We start from the raw sequence: 18,162 nt of genomic DNA, 5'->3' as shown, positions 1-18,162 counted from the left end.
TGAATTAATCAAGAGATTCCTTAGTATCTCAGATTATGTACTAAGTCTTATTATGATAGAGACTTAGAAAGTAATACTTCATCTTGTATTGCCCAGGGTTCTTTTTCAGACCATAACAGAACATTTGTTTACAATGTATAAATAGTTAAGATATTTCCATTGTTTCGTAGGGGAGTCAGAAAACTAAATCCATTTTCCAGTTACAAGAATTTTTAAAGGTCACTTAAAAAATTTTTTTTTTTAGTCCTCACTTCTAGAATGAGGTTTTGAGACTTACAAATCTGATTTGCTCTTCAGTATCAAGTGCCCTGGGTTTCACCTCAATGAAGTAGCCCTCACTGGGGAGGCCAGGATGTCTGAAGAGTGGATGTATAGGCTTTAGTCACATGATTGCATTGAGCAGGACCACTGCTAGTCCTCACTGTAAACAGCCCACAGACTCCAGCCTCTTCTGTTTCATCCCCTGCCCAGTGAATCAGGTAGAACAGAAAATGACCACAGAAGGGAAAAACACAGAACCTTGGGAGATTATTTATATAGTCAGTAAAGTTCCTCAGCAGTTAACAATAGAAAATAAAGCAAACCAGCACTGTATTGACTGAGATTTTTCTCAGAACAGTTTAACTGTCCACTTTTCACAAAGATACAGCCTTAAAAACTTCTATTTACTTCTGCTCTCTGATTTGTGTGTTTCAGTGATTAGTAATCTATAGTGAGGTAAACTTAAAGTTGCGAATGACAGATGGGAAATAGGATCTCATTTAACTTCATCCAATGTATATTCCCTATTCCTATTTCCACTATGTACAGAGATCTGCTTTTCAGCCCCTTTGAATATCAGTTTAGTAGTTCTCTGGCTTTGTTTACTTCATAAATGTCAGTGTGCCTTTGCTGGTTTTCTTTCCTCTCCTTTTCCTCCCCTTCATGGCCTGACCTGCTCCTGTTCCCTCAAGGCATAGAATATATGTCACCTCTTGTATAGCTTTCCCTGCCCCTTACCCCATGCCTACCTCCACCTTCAGGTGGGGGTCCTGAGAAAGTGGAGCATGGGATCCACACGTGTTCTTCATTCTAATGAGATAAAAAGAAGAGAGCATGAGTGCAGTGCTAGGAAGGGGGTAGTTTAGCATATGAAATTGGGCCGGCCACCTGGTCTTTAATTCCTACTCTGCCACCTAATATGTGACCTTGGGCAATGAACTTAACCTCTCCATGCCTTAGTTTCTGCCTTTGTCAATTGGAGGATAATAATAGTACCTGTCTCATAGATTACTGTGAGGATTGAAGAAAATAATACATGTAAAGTACATTCTAATATAGAGCTTAAGAACATGTACTCTGGAGCCAGGCTCCCTGTCTTCAAATCCCTGCTCCATTACTTAGGCAGTCTTTCTACTCCTCAGACTCCTCAGATGGTTGCTAACATCTCTGAGCCAAAAGTATCTCTGAATCAGATTCTTTTAGCTGAACAGAAGGTCAAAAAGAGGTAATCCATTCTGTGTCTTTAAAAAAAAAAAACAAAAAAGCAAAAGCTACTGTTAGGGTTGTTGAAAGAATCAAAATTAACATATGTAAAATACTTAGGCCAGCGTGTGACAAACAGTTAACACTATTTAAGTATTATTTATTATTGAAAGGCGTAGGTAAGTATGCACTCAAGAGTGTATGCACTCTACTCAATGCTCCGTGGTGACCTAAATGGGAAGGAAATCCAAAAAAGAGGGGATATATATATATATATATATATATATATATATATATATATATATACATGTAGCTGATTCACTTTCCTGTACAGTGTAAACTAACACAACATTCTAAAGCAACTATATTCCAATAAAAATTTTTTTAAAAAGTAATAGTTGCTGTTTTACAGAGAATTCCCATTTTTCAACAAAATTCAAAAAAAGAAGTGGAGAGAAGAAAGAGTCTGAGGTTGAAAGAGAGGAAAGCAAGTTAAAGCCATGATAGGATGCCACTACCTCCCACCCGAATAGTTAAAATGAAAATGACGATACTAAAAGCAGCTGGAACTTACACTCACTGCTGATGGAGTGTAAGTTAGTACAGCCACTTTGCAAAACTGATAGTATCTTTGAAGGCTGAACTTAGACATATCCTTGATCCAACAAATCCAATCCTAGATGTCTATTCACCCAACAGAAATGCCTGCTCCTGTGTACCCAAAGATGTGTAACAATATTTATAGGAACATTATCCTTAATAGCCAAAAACTGGAAGCAGCTCAAATAAATTCTGTATGGTTATAAAACGTACAACAGTGTGTGTGTTATTATGATGTGTAAAAGAAGCCAGACACAAAAAAGTACATACTGTATGATTCCTTTTTTTTTTTTTTAAGTTCAAAAATGATAGAACTAATCTATGGAGTTAGAAGTCAGGATGGTGGTGATCCTTTGGCAGGGGAGTAGAAACTGGAGTGGGGCCCACAGGTGCTGCTGGAGTTCTGTGGCTTAATCTAATTTGATGGTTATGTGAGTATTTTCTTTGTGAAAATTCATGCAGCTGTATTCTTATGATTTATGCATTTGTTAGCTATGTATGTTAAACTTCAATTTATAAATGTATTTAAAATCAGAAGGCTTAAGAATTTTGGAAATAATGGTTCACTTTTTCTACTTGCTAAGTCTCCGGAGAATTAAAGATTTCATACTCTTAAATAATGTAGGTGTTCACCACAAGGCTGGAAAATTAACCAGTCTGGCTTCTTCTTCATCAATTGTGTCTTCTGGACTGTAAAATAATATTTTCAAGAACAGAAATTAAGTACCTCAGGCAACATACTTTGAAGTAATGGTTAGTTTTCATTTATCCTGCCACCTCACATACCCTTTTACAGACTACATAGTCTACATATATAAGCTATATATAAAACTATGGTTTGGAGCTAGAATCGGTCTTTTTAGATTTTCTCTGAGTGATAACACTGTCATCCTTCAGATCAGATCTGGTGGTTTTAAAGTTTGATTGAAGAAAGAATTTTATGTGATCCAGCTGTGAGATGTGAGAGGCAAGTTGGAAGGTGCTCGAATGAGCATCAGTTGTAATTGATGCTTGTGCTCGTTGCTTTGGTGTCCATGTTGCTGCTTTTTAGTAACTTAGTTTTATCTTTGAATGGAATGTGTTTTGTTTAGTCTGCATTGTGCCCAGATTGAGGATTGAAAACCTTACACTTTCGCAGAACATGGCTTTGTAGCTCTTTCCTTTCCTGCTATTTTTGTACCATGTGAATAATTGCACAGCTAGGCCATCTGCGAGGTCTGAATGGAAGGAGATGAAAGCGGCCATCCCTTAGATTGACACTTGAAAAGCTGGTATACATTTGGAGTTCATTCCTGTTTATCCTTTATATGTTAAAGTCTCAAACTTCATTTCAACATGGTTCAAACATCTCTAAGCCAGAGGTATCTCTGGTTCAGTTTCTTTTAGCTGAACTCTGGGTCAGAGTAGGGGGATCCATTCTGTGTCACCCAGAATCTGCTAGAGGGACTCAGTTCTCATTCAATTGAGATAATAAGAACAGCAAGTTCCACTCGTGTTTTAAAAGTGTGTTGGTTTAATCATCTCAGTGAGCCATCCAGTTTGGCATGTGCTTCACAGGGAATAGTAAAAACATAAGGTTCTTTAATTGTCAAATTAATACTTCAAAGTAAATGTTTTTTGAATGCCTAGAATGTATCACACCTGTTAAGTATTTCTCAACATAGCAATTTTTTGAGGACTTACTGAAAAAGAATTAAATTAACGCATGCCTAGGACATTGCAAAAGAGATTCATGATTAAAAATGCACACCCACACTCACCCATATTCTTTCACTATGGATATATACAAATCTAGCATTTATGGGTATGTAGTAGATTAGGCAGGGTCCCTTCAAGCCTTTCCCAACAGATTTTTCTAAATGTAACTTTGCTCTGGGCTACAGAAGGGTAGGTTCCCTCTGCTGAAGTAGCAGGAATCGCATAAATTAGGGAGGAGAGTACAGATTGGTTTCAGAGTAAGAAGCTTCTTCAGTTTTTGAGCAAAGGGCCCTTTGTCACTAGGTGTCTCCTCTTCATAAATAATATTACAGTACTTTGGTAACCCAGTAGTCATAAACCCTGGAACTAATAGAGGGAATGAAATATAAAAATATTTCCTTATTTCCTGAAATGATGGACCAGAAATACTGGTATCTCCACAACTATTATACCATAGACTCTTTATTTTCAAAATGGAAAGATCTCAAAAATAGGAACTTCGGGCTTCCCTGGTGGTGCAGTGGTTGAGAGTCCGCCTGCCAATGCAGGGGACACGGGTTTGTGCCCCGGTCAGGGAAGATCCCACATGCCACTGAGCGGTTGGGCCCGTGAGCCATGGCCACTGAGCCTGCGCGTCCGGAGCCTGTGCATCTGGAGCCTGTGCTCCGAGAGGCCACAACAGTGAGAGGCCCGCGTACCGCAAAAAAAAAAAAACTTCTATAAGAATCTAAGAACAAAGTACTATTTTTATTTTTTACATTTATTATTCTTTTATTTATTTGTTTGTTTGTTTATTTATTTATGGCTGTGTTGGATCTTTGGTGCTGCACGCAGGCTTTCTCTAGTTGCGGTGAGCGGGGACGACTCTTCGTTGCAGTGCGTGGGCTTCTCATTGCGGTGGTGGAGCACGGGCCCTAGGCACGCGGGCTTCAGTAGTTGTGGCACGCAGGCTCAGTAGTTGTGGCTCACAGGCTCTAGAGTGCAGGCTCAGTAGTTGTGGCGCACGGGCTTAGTTGCTCCGTGGCATGTGGGGTCTTCCCGGACCAGGGCTCGAACCCGTGTCCCCTGCATTGACAGGTGAATTCTTAATCACTGTGCCACCAGGGAAGTCCCAATGTACTATTTTTATATCTTGTTTTCCTAATGTATCTCCATGTGATCTTTTTTATTTATTTTTTATTATTTTTTTTTTTTGGCTGCATCAGGTCTTAGTTGCGGCACGCAGGCTCTTCATTGCTGTGCATGGGCTTCTCTCTAGTTGTGGTGTGCGGGTTTTCTCCTCTCTAGTTGTGGCACATAGGCTCCAGGCCACAAGGGCTCTGTAGTTGTGGCCCTTGGGCTCCAGAGCGCATGGGCTCTGTAGTTTGTGGCACATGGGCTATAGTGCGTGAGCTCAGTAGTTGTGGCCCACGGGCTTAGTTGCCCCATGGTATGTGGGATCTTAGTTCCCTGACCAGGGATCGAACCCTCGTCCGCTGCATTGTAAGGTGGATTCTTTACCACTGGACCACCAGGGAAGTTCCTCTCCATGTGATCTTGAGCAAGTCACTTAGTGTTTCTAGTATCTCCCACTTTACTAATGTACTATAAATATGCAAAAGACCTAAATTTTTTGGTAAACTATAGCATTTTGAACACAGATAACATCTTTGTTTTTTTTCTCTTTGAAAGGACAGCTGTAATTTTTGCTTAAAGACACACTGTTTGAGAATGATTGGGGTGGGGGAGGACTTCAATTATTTTATGTAATTCTTGTGAAATAATTGTATTTATTTTTCCCTTAATGTTGTTTATTTCTTTGCTTAGCAGACAGAAGGGGGCGCACAGACAGAAGGCCAGCAGTCACAGACGCAAAGTAGTGAAAATTCAGAGAGTAAATCTACCCCTAAACGCCTGCACGTCTCTAATATTCCTTTCCGCTTCCGGGATCCTGACCTCCGGCAGATGTTTGGGGTAAGTCTCTGAAGTCCTTTTATGGTTTTACAATGAAAATATAATTTAACTCAGCAGATGTATTATTAGTCATTACTACTTTAGGATAAAATTACAAGTATGTTGAGAAAGATCCTGAGGTAAATCATTATTTTCATCAGCCTTTAGAAACTTTCCCATCACCTGGCCTATTCTAGACATTATCTTTGCAAATTCTCACATACATAAGATGACTCCACAACCCAGTTTGCCTGGGACTGAGGGGTTTCTTAGGACGTTCAGAAAACCCAAGCGCTGAAATCAGGACAAGACAGTAATCCCTGCCTTTCAAAGGGTTATGAATTAAGTAAAATAATATCTGTGATCTAAAATCAGGTATAGGGGGTTAGTTTGCTGCCTGGCATGTTCTTCCAGCTGTTTACTTCCTCCCAGAATCGCTGTCATGAAAACAAAGTATAATAGCAAATATTTATGTTACTCAGAAATGAATGGCTACTGAGAATCTTAATTCTTTTTTTGGGCTAAGGTGTTGTTGCCTGTTTTAATTTGATCAAACACTTAACTTGAACTAGGAGTAAGAAATAATTGATTTTTGTTTTAATTATTTGGATAACAGCTTAGTGCTTTGTCAGAAAAGCAAATGCCCTTCTTTAAGTCTCGGTTGTGGCCACTTCATGGTGACAAGACCCTGGAGCAGAGTTCTGTCACTTACAGCTAACTTCCTGGATGTGTTTTCTACACCAAAGGCAAGGCCAGGGTTGAGATTTAATGATATTTTTGAAGCACTGGAAGAGCTTTTCAACATGAAATGGTAGCCAGCTATTCTCCAGCTCTACAGAAAAGAGAGCAACAGAAAATATAAAGGGCAACATAAAGAATTTAGGTTAAGGGACTTCCCTGGTGGCACAGTGGTTGGGAGTCCGTCTGCCAATGCAGGGAACACGGGTTCAAGCCCTGGTCCGGAAAGATCCCACATGCTGTGGAGCAACTGAGCCTGTGTGCCACAGCTGCTGAGCCTGTGCTCTGGAGCCCGCAAGCCACAACTACTGAGCCCACGTGCCACAACTACTGAAGCCCGCATGCCTGGAGCCCGTGCTCCACAACAAGAGAAGCCACTGCAATGAGAAGCCTGCGCACCGCAGCAAAGAGTAGTCCCCGCTCGCCTCAACTAGAGAAAGCCCACACGTAGCAACGAAGACCCAACGCAGCCAAAAATAATAAATAAATTTAAAAAGAAAAAAGAATTTAGGTTACGTTTAAGAAGAAACTTCCCGGAAGTATGAGTTACTAGGTTCTCTACTGAATTATCAGAGATAATATGGAACCTTAATCTCTGGAGGTATGTGAAAATGGAATTCATCCTCATCTGTCAGAAGTGTTTTCTCTGTTGAGGCAGAAAAATAGTGTCCACTAAAGATCTCCCTAGACCAGTTGTCAGTGATTTCTTGAAATGTATAATGCCCTTCTCATAAGACACTAAGTGCAAAAAAAAAATAAAATTTTCATTGCAGGAGATACCTGGTTGCTGTCTTCCACGTAGTTAGTACCTATCAGTATTTAGAAGGACAGTAGCATTGGTAAAGAGCAGAGATTCCATGTTCTATTTTATTTCCATTTTATTACCTCTGCAAACTTGATGAGTACCTTCTTTTAGTCTCATTTTCCTTAACCAGTTCTTACTCTGGAAGGTTATTATAAAGATGAATTAGAAAATGTAAAAGAAAACAAACTCTAAAATACCATATAAATTTCAGTTTTTTGGATAGACAGAGAAATAAAATGCCCTCCTTCCTAAAATAAGACATTTTCCTCTTCCCTTGATTTTTCTGATTTTCTATTAAATGGTGAAACTGGAATCAAGTCCAGAAGTCTTACTCTAGAAAACTTGGGCTCTTAATACATGTTTTTTTGATAAAGATAGTAATGATTCAACCCAATAAGAAAACATGATCTCTCTTTTGCTCTTTTCATTTTTTAGTTTCTTCACATTTCCCAAAGTCTAGTTTGAAATCCAAGTGAAATAGATAATTGGGTCTGTGAGTCTAGTTCTCAAAGGGAAATGTGAGCCAAAAAGATATTGGAGATTTACTGCACATTCCCTCAAATCATTTCATTCAGGTATTGATTAAAACAGGTAGTTTTATCACCTTATATATACCTCTCCTCCAAATAATTACTGTGTTATGTGTATGCCCCTCTAATGAGCTATTTAGCTACCTAACAATAGAGTTATTTAAGTGTTGTGTTTTTAGCTTTGTTTGATTTTCCAAATGTTAAAATATTTAACTAATTTCGAAACAAAGTTATTATTTTAAATACTCTAGATGATGTTTATTGCAGAAATATTGAAGTGGCAAATAAATATCGATAGAATCATCCATAATGTCCATGAATGTTTGGTATGCTGGAAAATAGCATGTAGCCTATAGAGAAAACACATATATATTTATTGATTTGGAAAGTTATTCATAGTATATTAAGTTTAAGAAAAGTAAACACACACGCGCGCGCGTGCGCGCGCCTAAGAAAAAGCTGGGAAGGCTGTGTACCAAAATGTTAAGATGTTGGGATTGCAGATGATCTTCATTTTTTGTTTTCCCTTTTCCTTTTTGTTTATCTATATTTTCTATTTTTTGTCCAGTAAATGTGGTTTACTTTTATTAATTAAAAAGAAAAAAAAAGGAAGGACTTACCTGTTGGTCCAATAGTTAAGACTCGGAGCTTCCACTGCAGGGGGCATGGGTTCGATCCCTGGTCAGGGACCCAAGATCCTGCATGCCGTGGGAGGCGTGGCCCAAAAAACAAGAAAGGGAAGAAAAACAGCCATCAATAGTATATCTTTCTACTTACGATTTCAAAAGTTAGAGATGTAGTTAGGAAAACCCCCAGTTCTTGTCCATGTGAAGAAGCATGTAATACGGTGACGCTGTGAATAACTTCTGAAAACAGCTTCCACTATAAAGAGGTGAATAATGCATGAGTGAGTGAATTAAAAAAGGAAAAATTATCAGCTCAATGATGAGGAAAAATCAACAACTGATATTGGGACCTACCAACAAATAGAAACATGGATGTTAAATAAGTAGTTTAAAGAAAAAAAAACACCTCTTCCTCTTTCAGAAGAAAGTAAAGTATATGGATAAAAAGCTGAACATGACTAAATGTTTTCATTTTTGTCTCTGCAGCAGTTTGGCAAAATCCTAGATGTAGAAATAATCTTTAATGAACGTGGCTCTAAGGTAAGCTCCATTTCAGTGTTGTGTGCTTGGTTTCTTTTAGTTTTGTTTTATTTAAAATAGTAAATAGTCAGAAAACTTAAGCTGTTTTTCAAGCCTGCAAAAAGTATCCCAATGATGTAGCTTGATTAGATTACCTTTAAACATAAGCCACTGCGTGGCCAAATTTTTCCTAAATCTTTCTTAAATTGGGAGAGTGATGGTGTAGAAACGAGAGAGGTTTGAGGGGAGAGTGTGGCCATAAGGAAGAAAAGCTGTAGGAGATGTCAGTCCTTTCTCAGATTTAAATTTGGCCTAAGCTTCTTATTGTAAAGGACGAGAGAGAAGACTGGAAAAAAGTGAAATTCTGTGAGAATTCTAGTCTGAATTCTACCAGAACAGTTCAGCTTTAAAAAATCGAACTTCAAAATGACATACTTAGAACAAATTTAATATTTCAGTTATTCAGTTGACTTGTTCTCTTTGTTCAGTAAATTCTGACAAAGCTTAAAAACAGGGAGTAGTGACTCAGGTATTCACTGTGGATTTCCTCCTTTAAGTTATACCCAGATAGGCAAGCTTCAGGACTGAGAGTCACTTCAATTACAAATACAGTGAGTTGGGGGTTTTTTGCATGAGGATGAACATAATAATTTACTGTTTTAAATTCCCAATCTGTATGATTTAGAATTTTTATGCACTAAAATAAGCAGCAGTGCTTTTAGGAATGAAGGAATTGTAAAGTCTTATAATGGTGTTGTGAAAAAATATTTGATGAACTGAATTTCAGAAAGTTTTATTTGAGAGTTTTCTTCTTCCTCAACAAATGGAATACACTCCACAGACACAATCAGCTGTGGGCAGGCTTGTAAATATTTACCTTGCTATGTTCAGTTCTACTTGCATTTTTAGGTTAGACCAGTTTTTGAAATTAATTTTCATTTGGTCATCCCTACTGAACTTTGAAAATAGCCCTTGGCTATGATTAAATCTCTAAGAATGTAATTTGAGAAAAGCTAAATAAAGTAAATAAATAAGCTAATATTTACCTCTCTTAATTTCCTACTCCAAATTCACCATACTTTGGGAACTAATAACATATCTACACAGTTATATATACTTCCTGCCCCCATCTGTACTAATACAAATGTTTGTGCTTTCCTAATGCTTCTGATTATTATTCCCTTCCTTTATAGAATGCATCAACACTAAAAGTGTTTAATTCTGACTATAATAATTATTTGTTAATTATTAAAGAGGTAATTATACTCTAAGCTTTCAGTTTTCAGTTAAAACAAAAAAAGATTAATTATGCCTATACAGAACTTTCTCCAGCACTTAACTTGGTAAGTATTTTTAAAGTGAAATCTATTCAAACTGTAACCAGTAAAACTGTTTATACTTGTAATTTCCTCACAGTGGATTTCTGTTCTTTTGTTGTATAGTTTGCTGTTATTTTTTTGTGAACTTTTTAGATACAAGGTAGAAAAATGACAATGGTTTAGAGATGAGAAGCACATGAATGTGAAATAAATACGTGAAGATTATTGACCACACTGTTTATCTGAACCAGTAGTTTAAATGTTTTTGGTTTTAAGTGTTTGCACTTAAAACATTCTTCGCTAGACTAACAACCGGAAGCCCAATAAAATTCTATCAGGCATTGAGGACTTTGCTCCTTACCAAGAAAATAATTTGATTGAATTCTTGTGAAGCAAAGGAAATTGATCTTTCTAAGGCTTCTTTCATTGACTTCAAGGATTTGCCTACTACCAAAAATTTTTTAATTTACCCGATTCAATTGCTCCTCCCCTGTAATTTTCATTTTAAAATGACACAAGCCTTCCTTTTCTCTTTGGGGAATCGAAAAGTATACGCTGCCTCTCTCAGCTTGATGCTGTGTCCTCACTGCCCTTTCTTCTTTGGGCTGCTGAAGGGTAGACAGACTGTGTACTAATTGGAAAATGTTTTTAAAACAAAGCACAGAATTCAGAATTGCCTTGGACCTGCCTTCTAGAACTGATACAAAAACCTGTCTTCATCCTTTGCCCTTCTTAACTGCTACCTAAAGTTCTTAGCTGGAATGGGCTCATTAATAGAGATTTATTTTGGAGTCAAAACCTAGATGCATCTTCTGGGATCCACCTGAGATAAATTAATGAGTACTTTTCTTTTTGTAAATTAAGTTTAGTTTCTCATTACTTTTGTGTCTGGGGTTGACTATAAAATTACAACATGTCTTGAAAGGAGCCAGAGAAAAGGAGACTTATATGGTCCTATTGTTTAGCTAAGAATTGCTCAGTCTTTTAACAGAGTGCTTTTCTGTACAGAAATTAGCTTTATTGAATTTTTTCTGAAGCAATAATGGAAAACCTGACAAGTTTTTAGAGATAAGTAATACTTACATGTAAAACAGTATTTAACCAAGTGACTGCAAAACAAAAAGCAACTCTTTCTTACCATGTCTTATTTTTTATGAGATCGTTGGCCCTGGGTTTGAGAATATACCCCTTAAAAACATAAGTGAACACTGTCTTGCTGCCATGCCCATTCCTTCCCTGCCTGCTAGTAGTCTACCTTTCCACCTTGCCTGGAGAGTAGAATTTCTGTGTTCCAGAAAGTAGTTGTTTCTTTGTTGTTGACTATTTTCCTCTTTTCTTCTTTGACCTTCATATTCTGAATTTGGTTTTCATGAAATGAATTTATTTCGTTTACATGCATATACATACATACATATTTATTTAAATTATTTCATGTGATTTTTGAAAATGTTCTTTTTAGTCCCTACTCCTTTGTAAAAACAAAGTCAGCTGTATTTAGTTTTCTGTGATTAACTGAAGCAAAGACAGACTATCCTTTTGAAAATGTTTAATTAAGATATGTGATGAAAAATGATACCCCTTCCAAAAAGTTAACTAATGTACCCATATAGAATCTAGAAAATGATTAAACAGATATGCATAGCATTATTGATTCTCCAGATTTCACCAGTCGTGACAAAGTAGTAATACAAACAATAAGAAGTTAGTGTATAGGGAAAGTGGCCATATATCCTGGTTTATCCAGGATAGTCCCAGTTTATACTTGTTGTCTTAGCAATTAATAATGTCCCCTTTCTCCCTCAAAGTATCCTAGTTTGAACAATAAATTATATTGTCATTCTCCTTATAGATCCTTTGAGTAACAATTTTTAAAAAGCACCCTTTTAAAAACCATTATAAAAGAAAAACATGACATTTAATGAGAAGTAGGGGGGAAAGCATACATAGTTCATTAAATGGAATATTCACAATATTGTCATGTATTTCCTTCCTTTTTTCTTTTTTTCTCACATAGAATCTTAAACAGAACACTAAACAGTGGTCACCTAGTTCAACAACCAATACTCTTGACCTTGTACTGTCTGCTAGACACTTTTAGTAACTGAGCACTTGTTGTTTTCAAAAGTTTATTTCACTATTGAAATTCAGACCTTCCACCATCCTGTTCACTATCACCCAGTCCCATAACATTTTGTTTGTGATAATTATCAAGCTTGTTTTAAAAAGAAATACACAGATTCTAACATTTATATTTTCCATAAAGTTTTGTCAACATACTTTGAGTATAGTTGTCACTTTTGAAGGGACACGTTTTATAAATATTGAATGTATAGAAGCTCTTCTTCTTCACACAGTGTCAATTATTAAGTCCTCTAAAGGACTGCAGAATAGAGCACAGCAACAATTATTGAGATTTCTAGCAGATTTTTAGTTAATGTGTTTGCATTACTTCTCTCAGGTGGATTTCTGGAATGATGGGAATCTGGGTTTGGGTTAAGCTTATGTTTAGGCTGGAGTTAGGGAAGATAAAACCTCTATTCCCATTCCTCAGACACAAGAAATATGCTGTAATTTCTCTCCTATTTCCCTGGCTTTTGATTTTATGCAAAGGGAAATTATTTCTTTCCAAATATAGTCAAAAGACTGTCTTTGAAATTGCACTGAGTAGGCCTTTGTGATTTTCAGGAAAATTTGATGGGTAATGCTGAGATGAAATGTTTTTCATTATTCTTAAAACTGAATTAACAGTGCATGTATTTCCAAAAGTCTTAGTTTATTTTCTTTTGCTACCATTTTATGGGTTTTAGTTTTATTTTTCTTTTATTTATTTTTTAATTTCTGTGTTCTGGCCATACCCAGGAGAACCTTCTGGTTTTGATTTCTCCCTTAAAAGTTACATGGTAAATTTTCTTTCTCATTCTTCTGAGATGGAAAAATTCAAAGATTATACAAATTTAAAAATATTTTTACAATGCTCATCCTGTTGCTTGTTATTTTTTACTGCAGTCTGAGGCCAGACTAAAAAGGTGATAGTTATTCGGCTCCTGTGTGCCCTTGATGACAAATGGATGTCAAGGCAGATAATAAAATTTTTGTCACACTCTGTAGAAGTTTTAACCATGACCATGTACCTGATAAACACAGCATCCCTCAATTTCCAAAAGACAACTAAGATAGCTGGTAAATTGTGAATGTCGCACTGGTGTATTTAAATTGTTAACATAGAAGAACTTTGGGAGCTGAGAACCTTAGGTAAGAGTGTAAAGGTGTAGACCTTCATTGCCCAGTGCAGTGACCATGTGGACCGTTTGAAGTGTGGCACATCTCTAAATTGAAATGTGCTTTAAGTGTAAAATAGACACCAATTTCAAAGACTTAGCTCAAAAAAGAATGTTAAACATCTCACTCATAATGGTTTCATAATGATGCCATGTTGAAATTATAATATGTCGTATATACTGGGTTAAATAAAATACATTATTGAAATTAATTTCACTTGTTTTTACTTTTTTAATGTAGCTAGTAGAAAATTTGAAATTATATATGTGGCTCATGCTATATTTTTATTGGATAGTGCTGGTATAGACAGATGTTGCAACATCATTTTTTTAAATTTAAAAATGAAAGTTTACTTTTTGTTTATGTTTTCTTTATCTTCTTACATACCTGAAATATGTACTGTTAAGGGTCTGCCTTTGTAGCTATTCAGACTGTTATTATGTTTCCCTTTTTGATACCTTGTATGATCATTTTGAAGCTCTTCTAAGGAAACTGTGTTAGGTTTAGACATAATTGTATTAAATTTTTTTCAAAGCAAGAGATCCAAATGACCAGAATTAATGTGAATTAGATTTCCAAGAATAAGGGAACATTAAACATAATTTCGTGGAAGAGAGTTTTCCTATTAGTAACTTTTTAAGTCTGTGAATATCCTTGGCTCAATTTCTGGCACATTTTCAAAAGTGCTAAATTTTATTGAAGAAACAGTACATTAAAATTTTTTTCAAGCCTTATTTGAGTTAATATTCTTAAAACCAAGTTGTAAATGTGACAGATAAGCAAGCAGGAAGTGGAGTTGATGGAAAACCACCTGTTTGAAGTTTCAACTCAAGAGAAAAGTATTTAAGGACAATACTCCAAAAATACTGGTTATGCTTCTCACCTTCCTAATCACGGACCTTAATTCTGAGAGGTATATACTAATTTCCTAGTGCTTCTGAACAAATTATCACAAACTTGGTGGCTTAATACCACACAGATTTATTATCTTACAGTTCTGGAGGTCAGAAGTCCAAAGTGGGTCTCACTAGGCTAAAATCACAGTGTTGGAGGGCTGTGTTCCTTCAGGTGGCTCTAAGGGATGCTCCATTGCATGCCTTTTCCAGCTTCGGGAGGCAGCCCACATTCCTTGGCCTGTAGCCCCCTTCCATCTTCAGAGCCAGCAACAGCCAGCCCAGCCTTTCTCAGGCTGCTACACTCTCCAATTCTGACTCTCCTCTTTCCCTCTTTCACTTCTAAGCACCTTTGCGATTACATTGGGCTCATCTGGATAATCCAGGATAATCTCCCTATCGCAAGATCATTAATTTAATCACATCTGCAAAATCCCTTTTGCCATGTAAGGTAACATATTCACAGGTTCTGGGGATTGGGACATGGACAACTTTGGGGGGGCTGTTATTCTGCCTGACACAAGGTCTATTTATCTTCGAAGGAAAGAAAGAAATCCTATTACATCTGTGTTTCTTATCAGGAGTCCCAAAGTATCAACAAGGCCTTCTGCCTCCTCTTACGCTAGTAAATATGCCTACAAAGATTGCTTCATTTTTATGTCTTTGGTATCTTGATTAGCATTTCCTTTAGTTTCTAAGCACCTTTCCTTATAAAACACTTTTAAAGCATTTAAAAGTGAAATTTTTTTCCAGAATACTGAAGTTATATTGAAAAAATCTTACACAAGCAGACTTTAATGTTAAACTTTGTCATATGCTGACTGTAAGATGCCAGCATGTATGATACCACGCAGCCATTGTGTCACAGATGGTCCATCAACACATTAAAGAAAGAAGGGTCATAGAACACATTTAGCAATTAAATTGGAAAGAGAAAATGAGAAGAATTGTAGGACTAATATAGTTTAGTAAATAGAATACTGAATATTGGTTTCAGAGCTTAATTTCTAATTTTCTCACCATTAGCTGTAGGAAAAAGCTTCGTGGAAGGAAGAAGACCTTGTTGGTGCTCTGGGCCTTGTTGATGCTTGAATACTTTACCTCAGATTGGCTCAATGTCTTTACTTTCAAAAGGAAACCAACAGGTTTATCCTTTCTACCCCATGGGTGCATTTAAAAGACACACAAGTATGTGGGTGTCTGTAGTCATTATGCTAAAATTAAAAACTTGTATATTAGCCTCTACATAATCTGCTGTCCAACCACTAGTTTATAATTTATTAATTTAACCCAGAGCATAAAATGTGTGAGGCTGTGACAGTCAGTTGAAATACAGCTTATAGAACTTATAAAATGTGATATAAAACTCATCACTATCTGTAACCTTTTTTAAAAGGTTTAACTTTCCTATTGGAGGATTCTCCAGGATCGGAGAGCTGGCTTCCTGTCTTCATCAGATGCTAGTGTAGATGACAAATGGAATAATTAATTAGTAACTTGCCCTTGTACACCTTGAGTTGTCAAAGTGGCTATAACATGTTGATACCAAAATTTGATTCTGAAAATGTGTTCGTTCCCATTGATATTTTCAACACATGTACATTTTTAAGGAACATTTTGAATTAAAATTACCCATAGTATTCCGTCCTAAGCTACATATATTTTTTTAAATTTCTGTCAGCTTAGCATTTCACTTCTAGATATCCAAATTGAAGGTAGAGATAATCCACTGGAATCCTCTGTGGATTGCCACCCAACCATGTAGTCATTTAAATGCTGAGAAATCAGATCCTTCAGAATGATGGAGTTGCTTTTATAAAATCTTATTGAGCAATGCACATTATTTACCATCTCAGTTAAAAATATGTTTTGTATATATAGGAGTACTCATGGTATTAATAAGCAGCAAAGCAGAACTTCAGTGAAAGTAAAGTGTTCAGGTTATCCTACAATGGAATATTCAAAATATGCTAGAGGGACAGTGAAGCTATTGAGACATGAGGACTGTCTCAGAAAATTCTAAGAAGTTACCACTCTACAGATATAGATAGCTTGAGAAAATTTTATAGTTGCACAGTGGAAAGATAAGGACAGAGCACCTAGAATGAAACTGATATAATGCTTTGTGAAATAGTCCTATAGTATACAGTAAATCCTGCTGGTGTTGAAATTGATAGAATAATAATGACTCAGGCAGTCTTTTCAGATTTAATGTGAGCCAAGGAGTAGAGTGGGTTAACTCCGGGTCTTCTGCTTTTTCTATTTAATAAATTAAAACTCCATGGTTTGTTTGTTTGTTTTTCAGCATCTACAATGGACAAATAAATTAATCCTAACTCAGAGTAGCAACTGTATTGCTGTTTTATGGTATTCTTTTCCTATTAAATAGTATGCAACTGATGTCACTAACATAGATCTCATTCCTATTGCCTTTTTGACTATTCCTTTTTCTCTCTGCATATAGAAAGAACGAATACATTTAGTAGCAGATGTAGGCTTCAACAAAATTTAGGCAAAGTTGGGTAAGCAATTTTCTGAAATTCAGCTGAACATATTTTTACTCTTGAGCGTCAGTCTGGTTGTTTAAAATTCACATTGAAGAAAAGTCCTAATTGACCACTGCTTAGTGGTATCTTCGTTTGCTTAGACAAACGTGAGTGCTCCCCTCTTCCACACCCAGTACCCACAGAATCAAACGTGAACACTATATCCTAAATTATACCGTTCCCAGAGACGTTGATGGTGCTACAAGCAACAGGCAAAGTGGGGCTAAAACGATTAGACCGCCTCCAAACTCATTCTACAAGGTTTGCACCTAAATATCAAGTTTCATGTAGAAGTTACTGGGGAATAATAGATTTAATTATGTTTTAGTATTATATAAAAGGATATGTATGTTAGCAGCATGAAATAAGAAAGGTAGGATTTTTTAAAATGTTCAGATTCTCAGTTGAATAGTTTGACCCGAGTAACTCTATACCTTAATTTTGGTCTGGCCTCACATGCTTCATGTTTTATTTTATTATTGTTATTATTGTTGTTAATTACATTATTATTATTATTATTATTATCATCACTACTACTACAGTTCTTTATTCTTTTATTGGATTTAATTTCCCTTTACAAAATATGCATGGACCAAAAATGTGACTTTGGGAGAGTATTGCTGAGTTGTTGCTGATGTCGGTTTCATACTGTGATATTTTTTTTTCTATTTACCAAGAGATCAGTATTTCAATATAACGATGTGCATGTTTTCCCCCCTTCTCCCGCTGCATGCAGGGATTCGGGTTCGTAACTTTCGAGAATAGTGCTGATGCAGACAGGGCCAGGGAGAAATTACACGGCACCGTGGTAGAGGGCCGTAAAATCGAGGTGCATGTCTTCAATAATTCAATTTCTGGTTTATATTTTTATTTCTCTTTTTATGTATTGCCTCACTTATTTCACATTTGGAACCCTGTCTTGTTTGTGTTTTTGTGTCTCTGTGTCCTTCACCTCCTTGCACTAAAATGCGTAAAAGTAACACCTCTATCCTTCTCCCCCCCTCCCATTTTTTGGTTGTTTTGGGGTTTTAATTTTGATTTACCTGTGTGCGAATGTATGTGTATTTGTTTTTCATTTAGTTTTTTCCTCCAAAATGTTCATCCTTCTACTCTCTTGATTTTTTTCCTTTGCTTCAGTTTGCGAGACTCTGAATTCCTCTGATCAGGCCAAAATAAAACTAACTTTTAAAATGTCTAAAAACTACCCAATTTA

General features: G+C 36.4%; 1 protein-coding gene across 25 annotated transcripts in view; it reads left to right on the top strand.

The window, feature by feature from the left end:
* Nucleotides 1-18,162, top strand: part of RBFOX2 (RNA binding fox-1 homolog 2) — a gene marked incomplete at its 5' end in the record, with an annotated part of 259,263 nt that overhangs the window by 218,303 nt on the left and 22,798 nt on the right. For 10 of the 25 annotated variants that reach the window (XM_079715802.1, XM_079715801.1, XM_079715797.1 and 7 more), the window contains 3 exons: nt 5,569-5,715; nt 8,880-8,933; nt 17,686-17,778. In XM_079715802.1, the coding sequence (XP_079571928.1) occupies nt 5,569-5,715; nt 8,880-8,933; nt 17,686-17,778 (294 nt within the window). The remainder of the gene's footprint in view (nt 1-5,568; nt 5,716-8,879; nt 8,934-17,685; nt 17,779-18,162) is intronic. The other 15 variants (XM_079715779.1, XM_079715798.1, XM_079715789.1 and 12 more) reach the window with 5 other exon arrangements.

The sequence above is a fragment of the Hyperoodon ampullatus genome, assembly GCF_949752795.1.
Source record: "Hyperoodon ampullatus genome assembly, chromosome: 11".
Lineage (NCBI taxonomy): Eukaryota > Metazoa > Chordata > Mammalia > Artiodactyla > Ziphiidae > Hyperoodon > Hyperoodon ampullatus.
The sequence above is the reverse complement of the archived record's forward strand: the minus strand, read 5'-3'. Positions and strand labels throughout refer to the sequence as shown.